Here is a 16,512-nt window from a genome sequence, read left to right as displayed (position 1 = left end):
ATTCATTCATTGCCAATTCTGTTACAACCTACAGTACCAAAGGTGTTTCTACTTTATGGACTTACTGTGCTGCTAACACTCTTACAGTTAAAACGTTTAAAAAGATCATATATTTTGTCATCACTTTGTTTGATCATATTTGTAATTAAAACATCTTCCTTTTAAAGTCATACACAAGTTTTACCCTGCAAAGCATTTTCTCAAGAAGTTTAAGGATGATGTATATCAATTTGACTTTTCGCACTGCTCGACCTTAAACCTGCATCTTGTCTGGCATTGTAAGTATTTCTTAAAATGGTTAAATGTTTCAAAAAGGACTGCATTGTAATTAACTTGTATATAATTATATTACATATTTAGAAAATGTGGATGCATTATATTCACGTAGATTTGAAGTGTATAAGCCAAAAGACCCTTCCTTTTACTTTGACATTTAACAAACTTTATATAAACAAACATTAACTGCAACAACATATTAAAAGGGGCCATGGGGTGCCTGTAAAGCATTTAAATAAAACATTGGCGATTGCGGATAAAACATTCCTCTGTGTATTTACCGTTTCTATCCTATGTATGTGTTTATTTTTGACTGTTTTGCTCAACTTCTGCGGTTGCCCCTCTGGCATATTTTATTTACGCTCTATTTGAATGTCTGCATAATGCACTCACTTCCGCCTTGCTGTCAGCGAAAACAAACACTCCCCCTTCATACTACAATAAGAGTTGTTTGTTTTGTACACAGGCCTATTCCCATGACAAACCGTCATCGGTGCTTGAGTAAACGAGATATCACAAAAAAATAAGCTTTCTTTACAAATAGATCATATAAATAAGTTATTCACAGATAATGAAACCCAGTTGAAGTTGTGACGTTTTGAATCAATTACAGAAATTAAGGATCCTGCTAGTAGCCGCATAGTTAGGTTACATCCGGGACACTCCGACCAGTAAAACGATCAAACTCCTCAACGCACCGCTTGTTCTTTAACCAGCGGTGTGAGCAACCGGATCTAGTAAGACAGCGAGCGATGGAGAGAGAAGGAAGGACTTCGTGGATGAAATATGGGCCTGTTGTGTCCCTGTTTGTGATTCTTTTGGCCGTCTGGTTCCGGTCACCCCAGGATGAAGTACTGGACGACCGGCTGGACACCGTCCTGTCCTCTCTGCTCCGGGCTGAAGGCAAAGTCGGAGTGAACAACGTGGCCCGACCTAAAGTGGCAGTGGGTAAGTGCAGGTGATGTTAGCTAACGCTGCCTAGCCAAACATCAATTAGAGTCTAAATACGGAGTTTATCGGCTAATAATCAATTATGTCTAAAATGAATAGTATGCAAAATAGCTGGTTATGCTCCATATTAAATAACGAAAAATGAAATGCTCTTTAACATAGCAGGACAACACAAATACAAAGTAGAGTAAAAGTACAACTAGATGAGTGTAGGAATACTATGTTACAAATAAATGTCCTGTAGTCAAAATGTACTTGAGTAAATGTACTACCTTACACCACTGAATGACATTAGGGTAAACATTTGCTAAGGGGGTCATTCCTAGGTTTCCAGGTTTTCCTTATTGTAAAAGATTGGCAATTATGGAAATGATGGAAAGCGAAGTTGATGTTTCATATGCACTTTACATGTTAAGAATCAGTTAAGCTTAAGATGTCAAAGTCTAAAGGTAACACATTTGTTGTTAGGAAGTATAACATCAGTGGGCTTTAAGCTATGTTTGGGTGATTTGGACACATTAACCCAGGGACACGTGTTGGATATTTCATCTAGGGAATTTTAAACAATTCGGAAACATAAAATGATTTGAAAGATCTCCTTAATGCGTAAACTATATTGAGCTAGGCGGCATAGGACCCTGGGAACATACACTATGAAGCAACCTAGCTACGCATTTCCCTTTTTTTTGGTTAATATGTGGAGGTTTGTCAGCAAATGACAGACTTATTGTTGTATGTTGACTGTAGTTTGGAAGCATTAGGAGGTTACAGAGGGGTGACCATTAATGATCAGCGCTTTTAAACATCAGGCCACAGTTCAGAGGTCCTCTATCCACCAACATTGTTGAAATTCTTCACCTGACAAACTACTTAAGATAGTTTACAGCAAACAACTCCATTTGCATGCTGGCCTGTCTTTGACTATCCCGATCTAATCCTAAAATCTAGTCCTTTGAGCCTTGTTACTAACACACAACAGAATCCCCATATCAGTCCAACCTTTACCCAGTTCAACATGCTTAGCCACGCAGTCACATCGCTTACATTGTTATTATTCACAATTGAATCTCATTGTATCAGTGTATAATCATGATAACGTTTTGAAATTAGGTGGTTCCAAAATGATATACACATACTGGCCTTTTGACTTTCAACCAAATCAGTAAATATGCAAATTGTGCTGACCATGTGGCCAAATAATATAAACAGGTCTCCTTGTTTATGTTCTTGAGCCAAATGATCAGCACAATTTGCTAATTATTTCAAGGGAATAGCAGATGGTTGTAGGTAGCTAAGAGCATTGAAAGAGCAAAGCAAACAAAGCAGCAGGAAGTTAAGCTCCAGTCAGACTAATTTAAATATTTAAATTCAAATGTTGATTCAAGTCAAACTAACTTTTTCCATTGCCTTTTCTAACAGCTTGCCTACATAGCCAGGCTGTCTGGGTTTTGTTGCAAAGCGTATTGGCCTTGGTTCTGACTTGACAGAAAATATTGTCGATGAAAGCTATGCGTTGATGACTCTTCAGCTGAAACTGTATCGATGTGTCGGATCATTTGACCTGCCATGGTGGCAGAAAAATTATGCAGCCCAAAGCACAGCAGCTGCATGTGAGGACATGCTCAGTTTACTCAAGCTGCGCACTGCTGTACGTGCAACTCGCATATTATTAATGTGTCTATCATCTTCTAGATTAATGGTTTTGTTAATAACATGTCAGAAACTAGTGAAAAATGTCCATCCCACTCCCTCTATGTCCACAGAGATGTCTTCTTGCTTTATCTGTCCAAAACCCAAATATATTTATTAAAGCTATTTAACCCATTTAGATGTTTACTATGATTTATAAACGAGCAAATACATAATTAGCATTTTTTTTAAGAGTCTGAAAACAATATTTTGTGAATTTATTGTTTATCAACATTTTCCTTATTTTTCTCTCTATTTCATTTAGCGATAAGTCGACTTATCCTTGAAGCTTTGGTGTCTAAAAGACAGTGTAGGCCATTGCATAATCTTCTTCATTTTAGCCCAACACATGAGTTTAATACCTGCTTCTGGGCATGTTTTATTTGATTATTATGAAACACTAATATCTCTTTCTTTCGTTTTCTACCCTTCTCTCTCACCCACAGGTTTTGGAGGCTGTGTTGACCTGATAGTGGACGGGGTTTCGTTGCTGAATAAGATTGGCCTCGCTCACACAGACCAGCCCCTGCATCATGACCTCATAGAAAATGAAGTGCAGCTGGCTCAGAGCTTTGCCTACTTCTTTGCACCGGGAGCTGCTGCCGAGTAAGTTCAACATTTATATAATTCTTGATGAAAGTGAAGTAAAAAAGGCTAGTTTTTGACAACAGAAAATATACATAAAAACCCCCGACAGCAAACACTCACTATCTGAGTCTCATTTTTCAAGGCGCTCACTTTTTTCCAAGTGCATTTTTACTAAAACATGTCTAATAATTAAATTCTAAATGAATAAGAAGGAGGGGGAACATGAGGTAGATAGATACTTTGTCAGGATTAAGACAAGTTGGGCTGCACGCCTCGGGCTGCTGTTCCCCTGACTCAGTCTGTTTACCTCATATGATCTTTCACAAACTATCACATGAATGTGTACATTTGTAAGGTCCATATACGCATACATATAAATAAGTACAATCAAACACGCTATTTGCTCTCCTGGTCATCTAGTTTTAGCATAAAATAGACTTACTAGATAGACTACTTCAGTGCTTATGTGAATTGCTCTGTGTGTTGCTTTTGATCAGCCACTAAAGTGTTCATTTTTTTTATGCCATTGAACTCATTTCCCCTCTCTTCATCTGTTTTGGCTGAGCCTGCTGTGAGCCCTTGTTCATTGTCTTGAAATAACACCTAAAGGCAACATGCTTACAAATCATTAGGGACAGAATGGGCAAGGGCATGCGTGTGTGAGGGAAAAGCAGGCTTCTTTTAGCTCAAATTTAGAGTTATTTCTCTTGCCTCATTCCTGCCTGGTTTCTTGTGGAATTTGATAATTTTAAAACCTATCATTTGTAGGCACTTCAGCCAAAAAAGACAGAAACTTGATCGGTGCAAAGGAGAAATTATTGGGTGTCTCTGCCAAGTTTAGAGCAGGCCAAACCACGTGTGTGATAGTTTTATTTGCTGTGCTTAGCTTTTACTTCGGTTTCGCTTCTGTCTCTATGTCATTTCAATAGATGAAAGGGAATAATGGTCTGCAGAAAGATAGAAAAATGTATACACGCATAAGCATGAAAATATAAGCCAGAGAAACAATAGGTATAACCAGATAAAGGCTCATGTAATCAAAAAGCAAGCATACTGTACCATGAAGCTCCATGCACATGACTCATGCTTCTTTTTATTTTCCATGTGATGGCTTTATGTAGCACTCACAATGACTGGGCAGAAATATTTCAGGTATTATCACAAGGATGCCACAGTGCTTACATAGTGTCAGGTGTCTCATGGCAACAAGGAAAGCCACTTCCTGTATCTCCTAAACACTGTCAAGTTTGAAGAGGAGTTTAAATCGTCTTCTTTTTGGGATATATTGGCTTTGCTCCTAATTTTTTCACAGATCTTCAGATTCACATGTTGTCCAACCTACCTGGGATAACAGGTTTCTCAGGTTTAATTTCTTTGGGCAAGGCACATTTATTTAAACAATTATTTAAAAAGCAGTGGGAATTCACAATCTTCCACAAATTGCATCTAAACTAAAACAACATGAAAAGAAAGAAATGAAGTTTTGAAAGGAATTTCTTTTAGCACTTTCAAGTTTCAATTTTTTTTGACTTATTGTTTTGTTTGTCTCGCAGGCGTTTTGTGCTGAACGACACCCTCTTCAGCGAGCTGGTGGAAGCGTCCCGTGACTTACCCGGCAACAGATGGGCAATAGGCGGCAATGCCCCGGTAATGGCGGGACGCATGGCAACCGAGGGCTGTGATATATTGCTAGGGGGAAGTTTCAGCCCCGATTTTATTGATGTCCTGTCTGAACACATTACAGGTATACACACACACACACACACACACACACACACACACACACACACACACACACACACACACACACACACACACACACACACACACACACACACACACACACACACACACACACACACAGTACACTTTCCCCTTATGTGTACTTAACCGACCCTGTGTCCTTCACTTCTATGACCCTGTACTGAACTACCTCCGTGTTTCCAGTGGCAGGGAACATAGTTGAAGAGCCAGACATTCATCTGATCCTGGAGTATCCGTCTGGGGCTAGCTGGGGTCAATATACATCGCGTCGAGCCAACAGGTATGTGTTAGAGATGCGTTCGGTAGACACTTTGGGAAGCTGGAGGGAACTGTATATGTGAGAGTATTGAAACCAGAGACACATTCCATCATGCACAGTAGACTGAAATGGATCGATGTTGTCAGCATCAGAACCTGTGTGTGTTACTTCAAACCTCTGCAGTATTTGAAGCTCACTTATTTTGCCCCTGTAGATATATCGTCCACAGCGATGACCATAACCCCTACTTGGACTCCATGGCTGCATTTGCAGAGAAACTCAAAGGCTTTGACCCTGATCTGCTGGTGGTGGGTGGGCTTCAAATGATGGATAACTTCCCCTTCCAGTCAGGTAAGCGGAATAAGAGGAATATGGTGAAAAGGGATGGAACAATATAGGATATAGACTCAGAATAAGTTCCTCCTGCTACATTGTGCTACACAGCTAAATTGTTAAAGTGCTTCACCTTTTCTGCTGCCAGCCTGTTTGGGTACGCGTTGTCTGCATTTCTTTCCTTTTTGTAAGTTGTTGTTTTTTTAATTCCAGGTGAGCGGGAGGCTCTCCTCTCCCGCCTCGCCAACCTCCTCTCCTCCTCGTCTCCTACGATTGGAGTCCACTTTGAGATGGCTAGTTTTGTAGAAGAGAGTATAATGGAGGAACTTCTTCACTACGTCATTCCTCATGTATGTACGACTGCATGTTCAACTTTTCAAATCAAAACATTACTTAACATGTTAGTACAATTAACAAACACAGGGTTATCAAAATAAAATCTTCATCCCAAAAAAAGGGAAATAATAAAAAGGTAAAAGGTGTTTGAAACTGAATTTGCTTAGTCAAATGTGTTGAATACATTTCTACGCATTTAGTAAACAAAAGTGATGAAATATAACCAACAAAAACAATGCTGTTGAAACATGAAGTTCGGACCCCATTTGAAGGTATCATAAGAAGATGCACAGCTCAGTTAAAGGCATTCAGTCATTTAATTCTCTCCCCAGGCCGACTCTTTAGGGATGAATGAACAGGAGCTCCCCAACCTGCTCAGTCTGCTGAAAGGCTCCAACATCACCGTGTTGTCAGACCCAAACCCCCGTGTCGCCACCGTCCTCGACCAGATGAGGGAGGTGTATCGCATCGTGAACCTTCGCTCAAAGGAAGGCAGCGACACGAACAGTGCTAAAGCGAAGCCGCTGACTCGGCTCCACGTCCACACGCTCGCCTTTCAGGCCATGATTGTGACACACGGCTCCAAGTGGAAGAACACCATGTCTGCCACCGCCAAGGCGTCTCTCACGGCGAACCGCCACGTCTGCGGCTCTGATGACATTGACCCCAGCAAGGCCAGGCTCATCATGGACGACTCCTTCTCTGTGAGCCGGCGGGAGGGCAGCCAGCGGATCCCTCTGCAGGAGACCCGGCCCGTCAGCTGCTGGGACGAGGAGGACTACGAGATCTGTGTAGCGCCGGTGCTGGTGTGCACTGAGGTTTACCAAACTGCAGGCGGAGGGGACAACATCTCAGCCGCCGGCCTGGTGCTGCAGATCTAGAGAAGGACACTGTATTGTCTATCTGTGTGTAGTGCTTTCCACTTGTTGGCAAACAATGTGACCCTGGAAACTTGATCTAGGTGTGATACAAAGTACCCGGCAAACATGGGTACTGATTGTAAAATGTATCAGGCTAATGTTGTTGCCCTGGCAGCTGCTGGTGGACCAATGGGAACAGTGAATATCATTTGTAGGAGTCACATGATGGGTTCAGGGGTTATTAATCAGGTGTGATCTCCAGGTTTCAAAAATATGAGCTCTGTTTTTAGGTGGATGCAGATAAAAAAAGGTGAAGTCAAACATTTCAATTTAGTAAATTGACTGCAGTTAATTCTCAGTTAGGTGTGTTGTGAGTTTACATTAGTTGGAGTGCACCATCGCTGGTTTGGTGTTTCTTTTATTGACGTTTTGTACATATAATAATATTTGTACGCTGCCTCTGCCTGAGTGCAAATCCCTTTTGCATCCAGATTATTTGTTATAACTAAAACTTTAGAAGACACAATGCCCTGCTATAATTCAGCATACCCAACGTCTTTGTTAAGTCCTCGCTGCCCATCATCTGACTCCTCTCCTGCTCTACTTCCCAAAGGCCTTACAAGACTTGTCTTCAGTCCGGATGAAGTAGAGTGATGAGGTTTTGTTAAAGTCCATAAAATACAAGGATTGGAGCTGATAAAGCTACACAACTTAAACAGGATAACTCTTCTTTGTTATTTAAACCTTTGACTTCACTATGCAACACACTTGTGTAAAAAGTGACTTTACGCTAAATCTTCTTTTTCTTGGAAGCACTTTTCTCAGATGTCTCCTCCTTAAAACCTAATTTCCAACGGGGTGTTGACCACTCCTGCCTTGCAGCATATGCAGTTTCAACCTGAGGCTGAAAATTAAGCTACCTGATCTAAAGGGGAATATCGTGAAAAACGCTTACATCTGGAGAGTTATTGTGTCCTTCCTACATCAGAAAACAAAGGACTCAACAAGCCATTTATATTTGGCTCCACTTCCTAGACTGCAAGCAGGGTCATTAGAATGAACCTGCCCTAATTTAAAACATGAAGCACATAAAGATGTTCTGGTATGAACCTAAAGTACAAATATGAAAATCACTTTAATATGTCTCCTTTAAAGGTCTCCCTTTTAATGAGAAGCCTCCTGTCTCTCCTATCTTGTTTTAGGACTTAAAATAAGAAAGCTGGAGAGGTTATCGCCTCCTGTCCTTCCTGATATATGTGAAAAATGTGCGTTCTCGTTGGGGGTGTTTTGATTAATTGTTGATGTCATTCTTATGTTGCAGTGTACCAATGCAAAAACAAGACCACTGTTGGTAGCTGGAAATGATGTCAAAGACCTCCTCTCTACCTCCATGCTATTTATGTTTCTCCCCTTTCCTCTTTTCGTTGATACTTTGACACACTTCTTATCATCTTTCATATATCTTCTTGTGTTTATTTATGTTTTTTAAAGACCAAATAACCAGTGTGGACTGCCCCTGATAGGAGGCATTACTGGTAGACACTTCTCATATTATAATGCTGCATACAGTGACACAGCCTCCTCTCTAGTTGTAGTTTTATTTAAATCATAAAGTTGATCTCAAGCTTTGGTGTACCTCACCATTAATCCCCTTAACCTGTGACATTTTGGCATAAATAGAAGGGGCCCCTGTCTCTAATTGACCTCCCATTCGACTCTCTTCAGAGTAGAAATGACTTTCCTTTGAAGCTGTGTCTGACTGAAATGGGAATAATGGTTCACACTACGTCCATATAACGCATTCCTCCACAGACCAAGTTCAATAAGTATCTTCACAAGTGGATCTGTATGTCAACACTACTCATGGATGGCGTTTTATTTATGCTAAACCGTAAATGAGCCTTATTCTGTTTGGACTTTTGGTGTTTAGGGATAAAGGAATGTTTAATACAGACTTTCTTTATACCTGCAGTCTTATGTTTTAATTTCTTTGTCTTGATTGAGTGATTGGAAGTGAGTAGTGGGTCATGTTTTTACTGTGAAATTAATTACTTTAAAGCAGAACTTCAGCATGCATTCATTTTCAGATAGGGAACTTCTTGTGTTTGCTACCATATCATATCAAAGCTTCAGATAAGTCCTGTCATCCAAAGCTGTGTGTAACTTCTTAATGCATGTTAACTATTCAATGCAGAATCACCTGAGATAAAACGCTGATAAAACACTCATTGCTTTGTTATTTTTTCATACTTGGGATCATGTTTCACGTCCATCTTCAAACTGCAGTTTCAAATAATATTTTGGACAATCAATCACTTGAGTTGTTACATTTATTGTGAACGAGTTAAATGGGATCATCACATCATGGCTTCTTCGTCACAACATCACATCTCGCCATGATGAGGGCGGTTTCTCTCCTAACACTCCAATGCTAAACACACTTCATGTTTTGTTTTGTGCATTGGCTGCACATGCTATCCAAACATCTTGTCCAATGAACAGATGTCCTGCTTATGATACCACCACTGTGCCTACATGTAATCGGCAAATAAGGACGATTCTCAATAGAGGTACAGAGAGTTTCTTTATTAATCCTTTCTGTCGGTTTAACTTTAACTTTGTATATTGGCAGGCCTGTACCCTGCAGCTGAGGGTTTGAATCCTTGACTATTTTAAATTATTTTTAGAGATGTGAAAAACTGCCATTACTGCAGAGTATAAGGACCCCCTCAGCAGCTTCAGGCACATGAAAGCACAAGTTTAAAAGAAGTGGCATACATTATTTAAAGAAGTCTGATGTTTTATTTAAAGATGAATGGTTAATAAGTGTACCGTCATCGTCGTTGCAGATTTGTAGACACAACTCAGCGGTGAAATACTGCCTAATATCTATTAAATGTAACAACAATTTCGAGACTCATTAAAGTGAGTCAGTCATTTGGTTTTAAACATCTACCCGATTGTGGAACCAGATTGAAGGAAAATATGATGGTGTTAATCTCCCTGGAAAATGTTAGACCACACTATTTACCTAGTGTCACGTGTGAAGACAGAGGATAATGGTGCTGAGCTAACTGAGAGACGTGTTACGACTTGTTTTACTCACCTAGCTGCAAAAAAACTAGCCAGATGTGCGATTCCCCTCCTAAATTAAAATGGAGCAAAGCAATGAAATGTTTCCTTTATTTTCTTCAGCTGTATCAATTCATAAATGGGTTGAAAGAGTGAACAGACAACATTTGAACACGTTGTTGTTCATACTGAAAACACATGTCAAGTTCTCAGATAGACTTTGCATTGCAGATAATCACTAATGTAATTTTAATGGGGACTTTCTAACCACCTAACCTTTACTGATTTTATGGTTTCCAACTCCTTCAGGCACATTAAATCATCAAAACAAAACGCTCACTAGATATACACTAGTGCATTCCAAAAAGACTTGACTGCCTAAATGGCCTCATTTTATTCAGTAAATTAATAAATCATTGAGAAATTCCAAAGGAAGACCAGATTTAATTTCATGGCAAATCAGAGTGTGTCTTAGCACACTTGCTAAACTGTGTGTAATAGAGAGCAGTGTAACTAAACAACAGTCTGGGTGCAAACCCTGGCATGGCTCGGACATAATAAGGCCAAACAGTGCGTTCATGAAAAGCTGTTTCTATAAAGACAAACACATGAACGTTAAATACATGCTTCTTCTTTCAGGTATGCTAGAAAAACTAAATAAATACAAGTGAATAAAACAAAATACACATCTTGTGCTTTTCAAATTATTTAAAAAAGATGAACAACGGTTTCACTTTGCATGGAAAATAAACAAATATTCAAAAGTACTTTATCAATTAGGGATGGCTTCTGTTTGACTTATATACATCATATTGCTTTTTTAAATGTAGTCGTTTTCTCCCTTTTTCAGCTCTTCATAACTAAGTCATTTTTGCTCACTGTAGAAAACAAATGCAGTGAGCGGGACATTTTCAATACATTTCTCTTTATAACAGATACTTTTACTTTGTATAACGGTTATATTTGGTTGTTGGTATACGTACTTTCATTGTGCTGCTACTTTTTTTAACATGGTTGTGTACTTGTTTGGTTGTATTACACATATGCTAGCCTACGTATCTCGTTTTGAAGAGATTTTGGATTCTTATTTCCTCATGTATCAACCATCTATGTGTTAATCTTTCAATTGAATTGGATGTGTGTATCACATATTGTAATCAAGATAAAGATAAGGTGTAGGGATAAGATTAGAAGTCCTCTCAGTGTTTTTAGGTATTTTTTCAATAGAAACTATCCACAGTTTGTATGCGTTCACATCTCTGGTTGTCCCTGATGGACGGGTACTTGGTGGTGCTGCCCATGTTCTGCTGCTTGGGCTTCTGGGATTTGTTGTCCTTGCTGTTTGTCCACTTGATTTATGAGCTCCTCTTCCTCTTTCTTTACTTCCTGTTGATGTTTGTCTTCATCTTGAAGCAGCAACTCCTGATGAGCCTGCTCTCCTTGCTCGGCTCGTCCTGCCTCCTCCTCCTTGTCAGTCTTCTGGTTTGACAGCTTCTCCTCAGCTGCCACCTTTTGTTCCTCCTCCTGCTCGTCCTGGTGAGGTGCTTTGTTGTTGCTGGAGTCCTGTGGAGGAAAACTTGAGTTAATGTTACTGCAGTCTACCAAAAATAATGCTGAGGAAAGAATACAGCTTAATAACGCATAATGAAATTCAGAATTAAAATGTAAAACTACCTGGGGCTGCAACCACCCTATATTTATATTCTGTCAATTAAAAAATAATAATCAAACAAGTTTTTGATCTTTAAAGTCTATAAGTTAATTAATATAAAACAAATGAGACAATATCTGAAAAGCTGAAACAGCATTCTGCTGTATTTGCATGAAAAATAACTAAGTAGTTTGCAATTATTTTATGAATTAACTAATCAAGGCAGCTGTAATCCGTTCATTTGTGGTAAAACCTGAAAACGTATCCTTAAAATCATGAGACTTTATTTTCGGTGTACTCCCTCACCTTACTATGTTACATTAAGTATACAGAATGTGCCGTACCTGTTTGTGAGGTAATGAGGGAGACAGCAGCTCCGACGGGGCCAACAGGCCATCCTGGTTTATGTCCTGAGTCTGGAGTAAAAAATCTACCATTGACACCACCTGTACACACACACACACACACACACACACACACACACACACACACACACACACACACACACACACACACACACACACACACACACACACACACACACACACAAGAATACAAACACACTAGGTCAGATAAACAGGCTTAAACAGTTTGAAAGTGTTGGATATGTACAAGATGGCCGCTCTTCCTCACCAGTTCATTGGTCTGCTTTCCAGGTGTATGATGGGAGTTGTAGACTGAAAGTAGTTTCATCATCTCCAAGCCATCCAGGAGCTCACTGCGGTCAAAGTCATAAAGACGAAACAGGAAGAACACCTCTGAGACAAAGCAGGAGAAGACTGACGGTTAATACCAAACACACACGTGATGTCCTCTGCAGTTATACAACTCATATTGTACACACACTAACACAACTTCAGTAACCTTTATATGATTGTTTTGGACACCTTGTGCATTATCTGCTCATCACACTATTTACTAGATTATTCAATTAATCATTTTGTCAATAAAAACACAGCGGGGAAAAAGTCAATTCTATTTTGTCAAAATATAAGATGATTTCTTTAAAAGTCTTGTGTTGTCACTTCAAAACCCAAAGACATTCAATTCAATATCATGAAACAGAGAAAGCAGGAAATAAGCTAATATCTGCGATTCTAAAAGACATATTTTCACAATAAAATCTGACTTTTCGATTATCAAATTAATTGGTAATTAGCTTTGCGTTGATTTAATAATCAATCAGTCGTCTACTGTAGCAGCTCTACCTCAGAAATGCTCAGTATTTTCATTAAAACTGATTTCTGTATACTAAGAGCATTTATGTTTGGTGATGATGATGATGAGGGTTAAATCCGTAGGTGGGATTGTCTACCTTGCTCCCAGGTGCGGATTTCTGGTCCTCCTTGGTCTTCCTTCAGACTGGATTGAACGTAACTTTGCAGGAATCTGTGCAAAGAGTGGACATCAATGAATCAGTGAATCATTTAGAGACAAGATTTAACACTGAGGGGATAGATTTGTTCAACCCTGACTCTTTGCGGGTGAGATCTCAGTGTTATTGTTATTATTGTTGTCATTTTGTAGTTGTGACCCTTTCAGATTGTGTTTGTTTACATGGAAAGTAGCTCAGCAATACCATGTTTTGTTCTCTTTAAAAATGATGCTTCACAGTAGAAACATTTTAAACCACAGATATGTTCAACACTGCAGCAACTTAGTAATGTAAATCTCCCCGTCAAAAAGTGCAGAATTTGTGGATACCGGCTGTAGTATAAGTCGTAAACACACTGCCTAATTACTTAATACAAACCCACCTGATTAAATCAAACCTGTCTCATTAGTGGTCAGTTCAGACTACTGTACAGGGTAAGCCATTGTATTTGCAACTAATTTGACCTGTAACTTACATCTTTCTAAAAAGAAGAAGTGTTTCTTAATGACAACATAAAGCAGCGTAATTGCACGTGTAATCTTATCAGTTTATGGTGCAGGCCACATCATTAGCACAACACAGCAGACAAAGTCCACAGAGTGACAAGACAGCAGCTACAGTCCACTACAGCTGACTGCAGGTTAAACACATTTGGATCAGTAGTCACACTATTATCAACAATGCATGACTGTTAATATCTTAATTCTGTGTGAGATATATTGAAACATCCTCTGAAAATGTTTTATTTTTTACTTTCAGGATGCATTTGAAGTGGCATACTACTTTCTACTTAGGGGCGACATCAATCTCTCCCTTTATAAGAAAGCACTTAACAGCAGTCTTATAATTACAAAGTGTATCATGTGTGTGTGAAACGTCATCATTTTGTTTCATTCACCTGCGTTCCTCTTCTCCAGAGCCAAAGGGATTGGCTAGCGCTACTAAAGGGGGGTGGGCATCGACTGCTTCCTCCCTGAAGATAAACAAATAAGGATTCAAATAAATGTTTCCTGTTTTCCTTTGCTGGCATTAATAACAGAAACATTCACCGCTGGTCATGTTTTGCCAAAGGTCGACTTCAAATATCCAGCATCATATGTAACGATGTCCATTCCGAAATTGCAACTGTTGGTAATGTTGTGCAAATTTAAGTGTTTTGACCATAAAAAAGTGGAAAAAGTAAAAAAATGTATACTTGAAAATATCTGTATTATATTGACTTGAAAGACAAAACATGTTGTGTTTTGGAAAGTGTGAATAAAGGCAACCGTTTATTAAGAGAGATGGAGTAACCTTTGTGTCCCAGGTTGACCCGGTGCAGCCTGGCACAGCTGTATGAGAAGCAGGGACAGGGACAAGACACATGGGGCAGACCTGCCCAGGTGAGACTCCATGAACACACCTACAACACACAACCATGTTATTACCTCACATCACATCTGCACAAAATTCAGTGAGAAGACGCCATCAGGAAGTCATAGATTTACTGATAAAACATGACCAAAATTAATATTTTGATGGATGGAAAATACTACAACAACACTAAAATAAACCGATACTCCTTCTTTAAGACATAGGGTAATATCAGAGGTAGCCTTTTGTGTTATTGGCTGTGTCAAATAGTCTATCTACATGTGACACCTACTGTACTCCCTGCAGACAGAAACCACTTATTGAATAAATGTTTAACTGTGTTGCAGATACAAAGACAGTGGACATCAAGGGACATAATGCTTAAATCAATTAAAACCTCTCCATGTGTTTAAAGCTTAGCACATTGATAAAAAAAAAAAAAGAAGAATCAAAAATATTTTAACAAAGTCTGCATCTCTTACAGCTTATGGAAGAGTATTCTGTATTTTGGGCAAAAGAGAAACCTGCCCTGCCAATTGACTTCACCCTGTATGACAAACCGGCTAGCGGCTATGTGAAGTAGCAGTGATGCTAACAAAGCGAGGCTCACACTCAGGACCCTCACCACCTCACTGCAGCACTATCACAGCCTGAAGTGGAGCACAGTAACATAACACACACTGATGCTTTCTGATAATCAGTGTCTTCCTGCTTTGACATTACAGCCCTAAATCAAATAAAAGAGAACATAAAAGCATGTCAAGTTGTGGCGTGAAAGAGTATCGGTGAAAGAGAGTACGCATTCATTGAAATGTAGCCCTACTTAAATATATGTAAGCTGAAGTAACATACGCGTATTGAAACCCTCGTTTAGTGATAGTAATAATTCAGATAAACACAAGCCGTGTTACTTTAAATCTTTGTTCAGTCGTTAAGAACTTACCCATCTTCATAGTTGATGTACTGTGAAGCTTTATTCCGGGCAGGTTAAAGGTTCACATCTGGAGAACCTCTGCCCTGCACCGCCCTGCTCGCGCGCCTCCGGGTCTGCACTGCGCAAGTGTTTTGGTCAATCACAGGGGCCACGTGGAACAACAGTCGTGTCAGTGAGTTTGCGCAGGCGGACCCTCTTTGTGCTCCTTTCTATCTTCCGTCTGCATACAGCATATTCAGTGCGCTCCTCTCTAGGGTTTCCGCCACGTCCTCACCCACACACAGATTCCGGTAGTGCGCGAGGAGCGTTTTAAAGTGCTCACAGCTGTGGTTCATATTGTGAGCTGCAGGCCAGCTACATTGGAGCAGAGCAACTGAGTGAGTGTATTCTAGCCCTGTTCGATACATAGAGTAAGTACTGAGATAGGCAACTTTTAATCAACTTTTCCTAATTATGCTGCTTATTTTTGATCCACTACTGAGGCAAATATTGTTCACTATACTCCACAGCATATATGAGAAACTTTTACTAGCTATCATTATTTTTATTATTATTATTCAATTATATAATTATATAATTATTGCAACATAATTGTAATGCTAATAATAATTATAATATGATAGTGATAACAAGAATATCACTGATAATAATGTAACATAACAAAGAAATGTTGCGAAATATTATCGTGTGAAATTAATAACATTTTAAATATTCACATCCAGTTAAACAGAGAGAGAGAGAGAGAGAGAGAGAGAGAGAGAGAGAGAGAGAGAGAGAGAGAGAGAGAGAGAGAGAGAGAGCAAACAATATTATATTGCAAATACAAATGCCTAATTGGTAAATCCATTGTGTGACATGAAGTATTTGCGTCTTTTTTTCACAGGTACACTCAAAGGAAGAGTTTGCACCGCACGTTTTTATCCACAAGATGTCTCTGTTACTCTAATTCAATCTGATGGTTACTGTAGTAAGTCACAACATACTCACATCTAAAGAACTCGAATACACTCGATTAAAAACAGGTAGTTATTATCTCCTAACTTTACTTTCTCACAAAGACTAAAATCAGTT

General features: G+C 39.3%; 2 protein-coding genes across 2 annotated transcripts; one reads left to right on the top strand and one right to left on the bottom strand.

Moving 5' to 3' along the window:
• The first annotated feature begins 981 nt into the window (after nucleotides 1-981).
• Nucleotides 982-9,284, top strand: adpgk2 (ADP-dependent glucokinase 2). Its single transcript, XM_063881794.1, has 7 exons — nucleotides 982-1,224; nucleotides 3,363-3,522; nucleotides 5,058-5,248; nucleotides 5,452-5,548; nucleotides 5,742-5,878; nucleotides 6,074-6,210; nucleotides 6,529-9,284. The coding sequence occupies exons 1-7, from the start codon at nucleotides 1,029-1,031 to the stop codon at nucleotides 7,075-7,077; spliced, it is 1,467 nt and encodes a 488-aa protein (XP_063737864.1). The 5' UTR covers nucleotides 982-1,028; the 3' UTR covers nucleotides 7,078-9,284.
• A 939-nt stretch (nucleotides 9,285-10,223) lies between these two features.
• cgref1 (cell growth regulator with EF-hand domain 1) lies at nucleotides 10,224-15,682 on the bottom strand. The gene is made up of 7 exons (XM_063881795.1): nucleotides 15,451-15,682; nucleotides 14,448-14,556; nucleotides 14,053-14,127; nucleotides 13,095-13,168; nucleotides 12,413-12,537; nucleotides 12,124-12,225; nucleotides 10,224-11,691 (listed from the first exon to the last, which is right to left on the bottom strand). Exons 1-7 carry the CDS (start codon nucleotides 15,458-15,460, stop codon nucleotides 11,380-11,382), a joined length of 807 nt encoding a protein of 268 aa, XP_063737865.1. The 5' UTR covers nucleotides 15,461-15,682; the 3' UTR covers nucleotides 10,224-11,379.
• Between the last annotated feature and the right edge of the window lie 830 nt (nucleotides 15,683-16,512).

Source organism: Eleginops maclovinus, chromosome 4, assembly GCF_036324505.1.
Source record: "Eleginops maclovinus isolate JMC-PN-2008 ecotype Puerto Natales chromosome 4, JC_Emac_rtc_rv5, whole genome shotgun sequence".
Taxonomy (NCBI): domain Eukaryota; kingdom Metazoa; phylum Chordata; class Actinopteri; order Perciformes; family Eleginopidae; genus Eleginops; species Eleginops maclovinus.
This window is presented reverse-complemented; position numbering and strand designations above follow the sequence as displayed.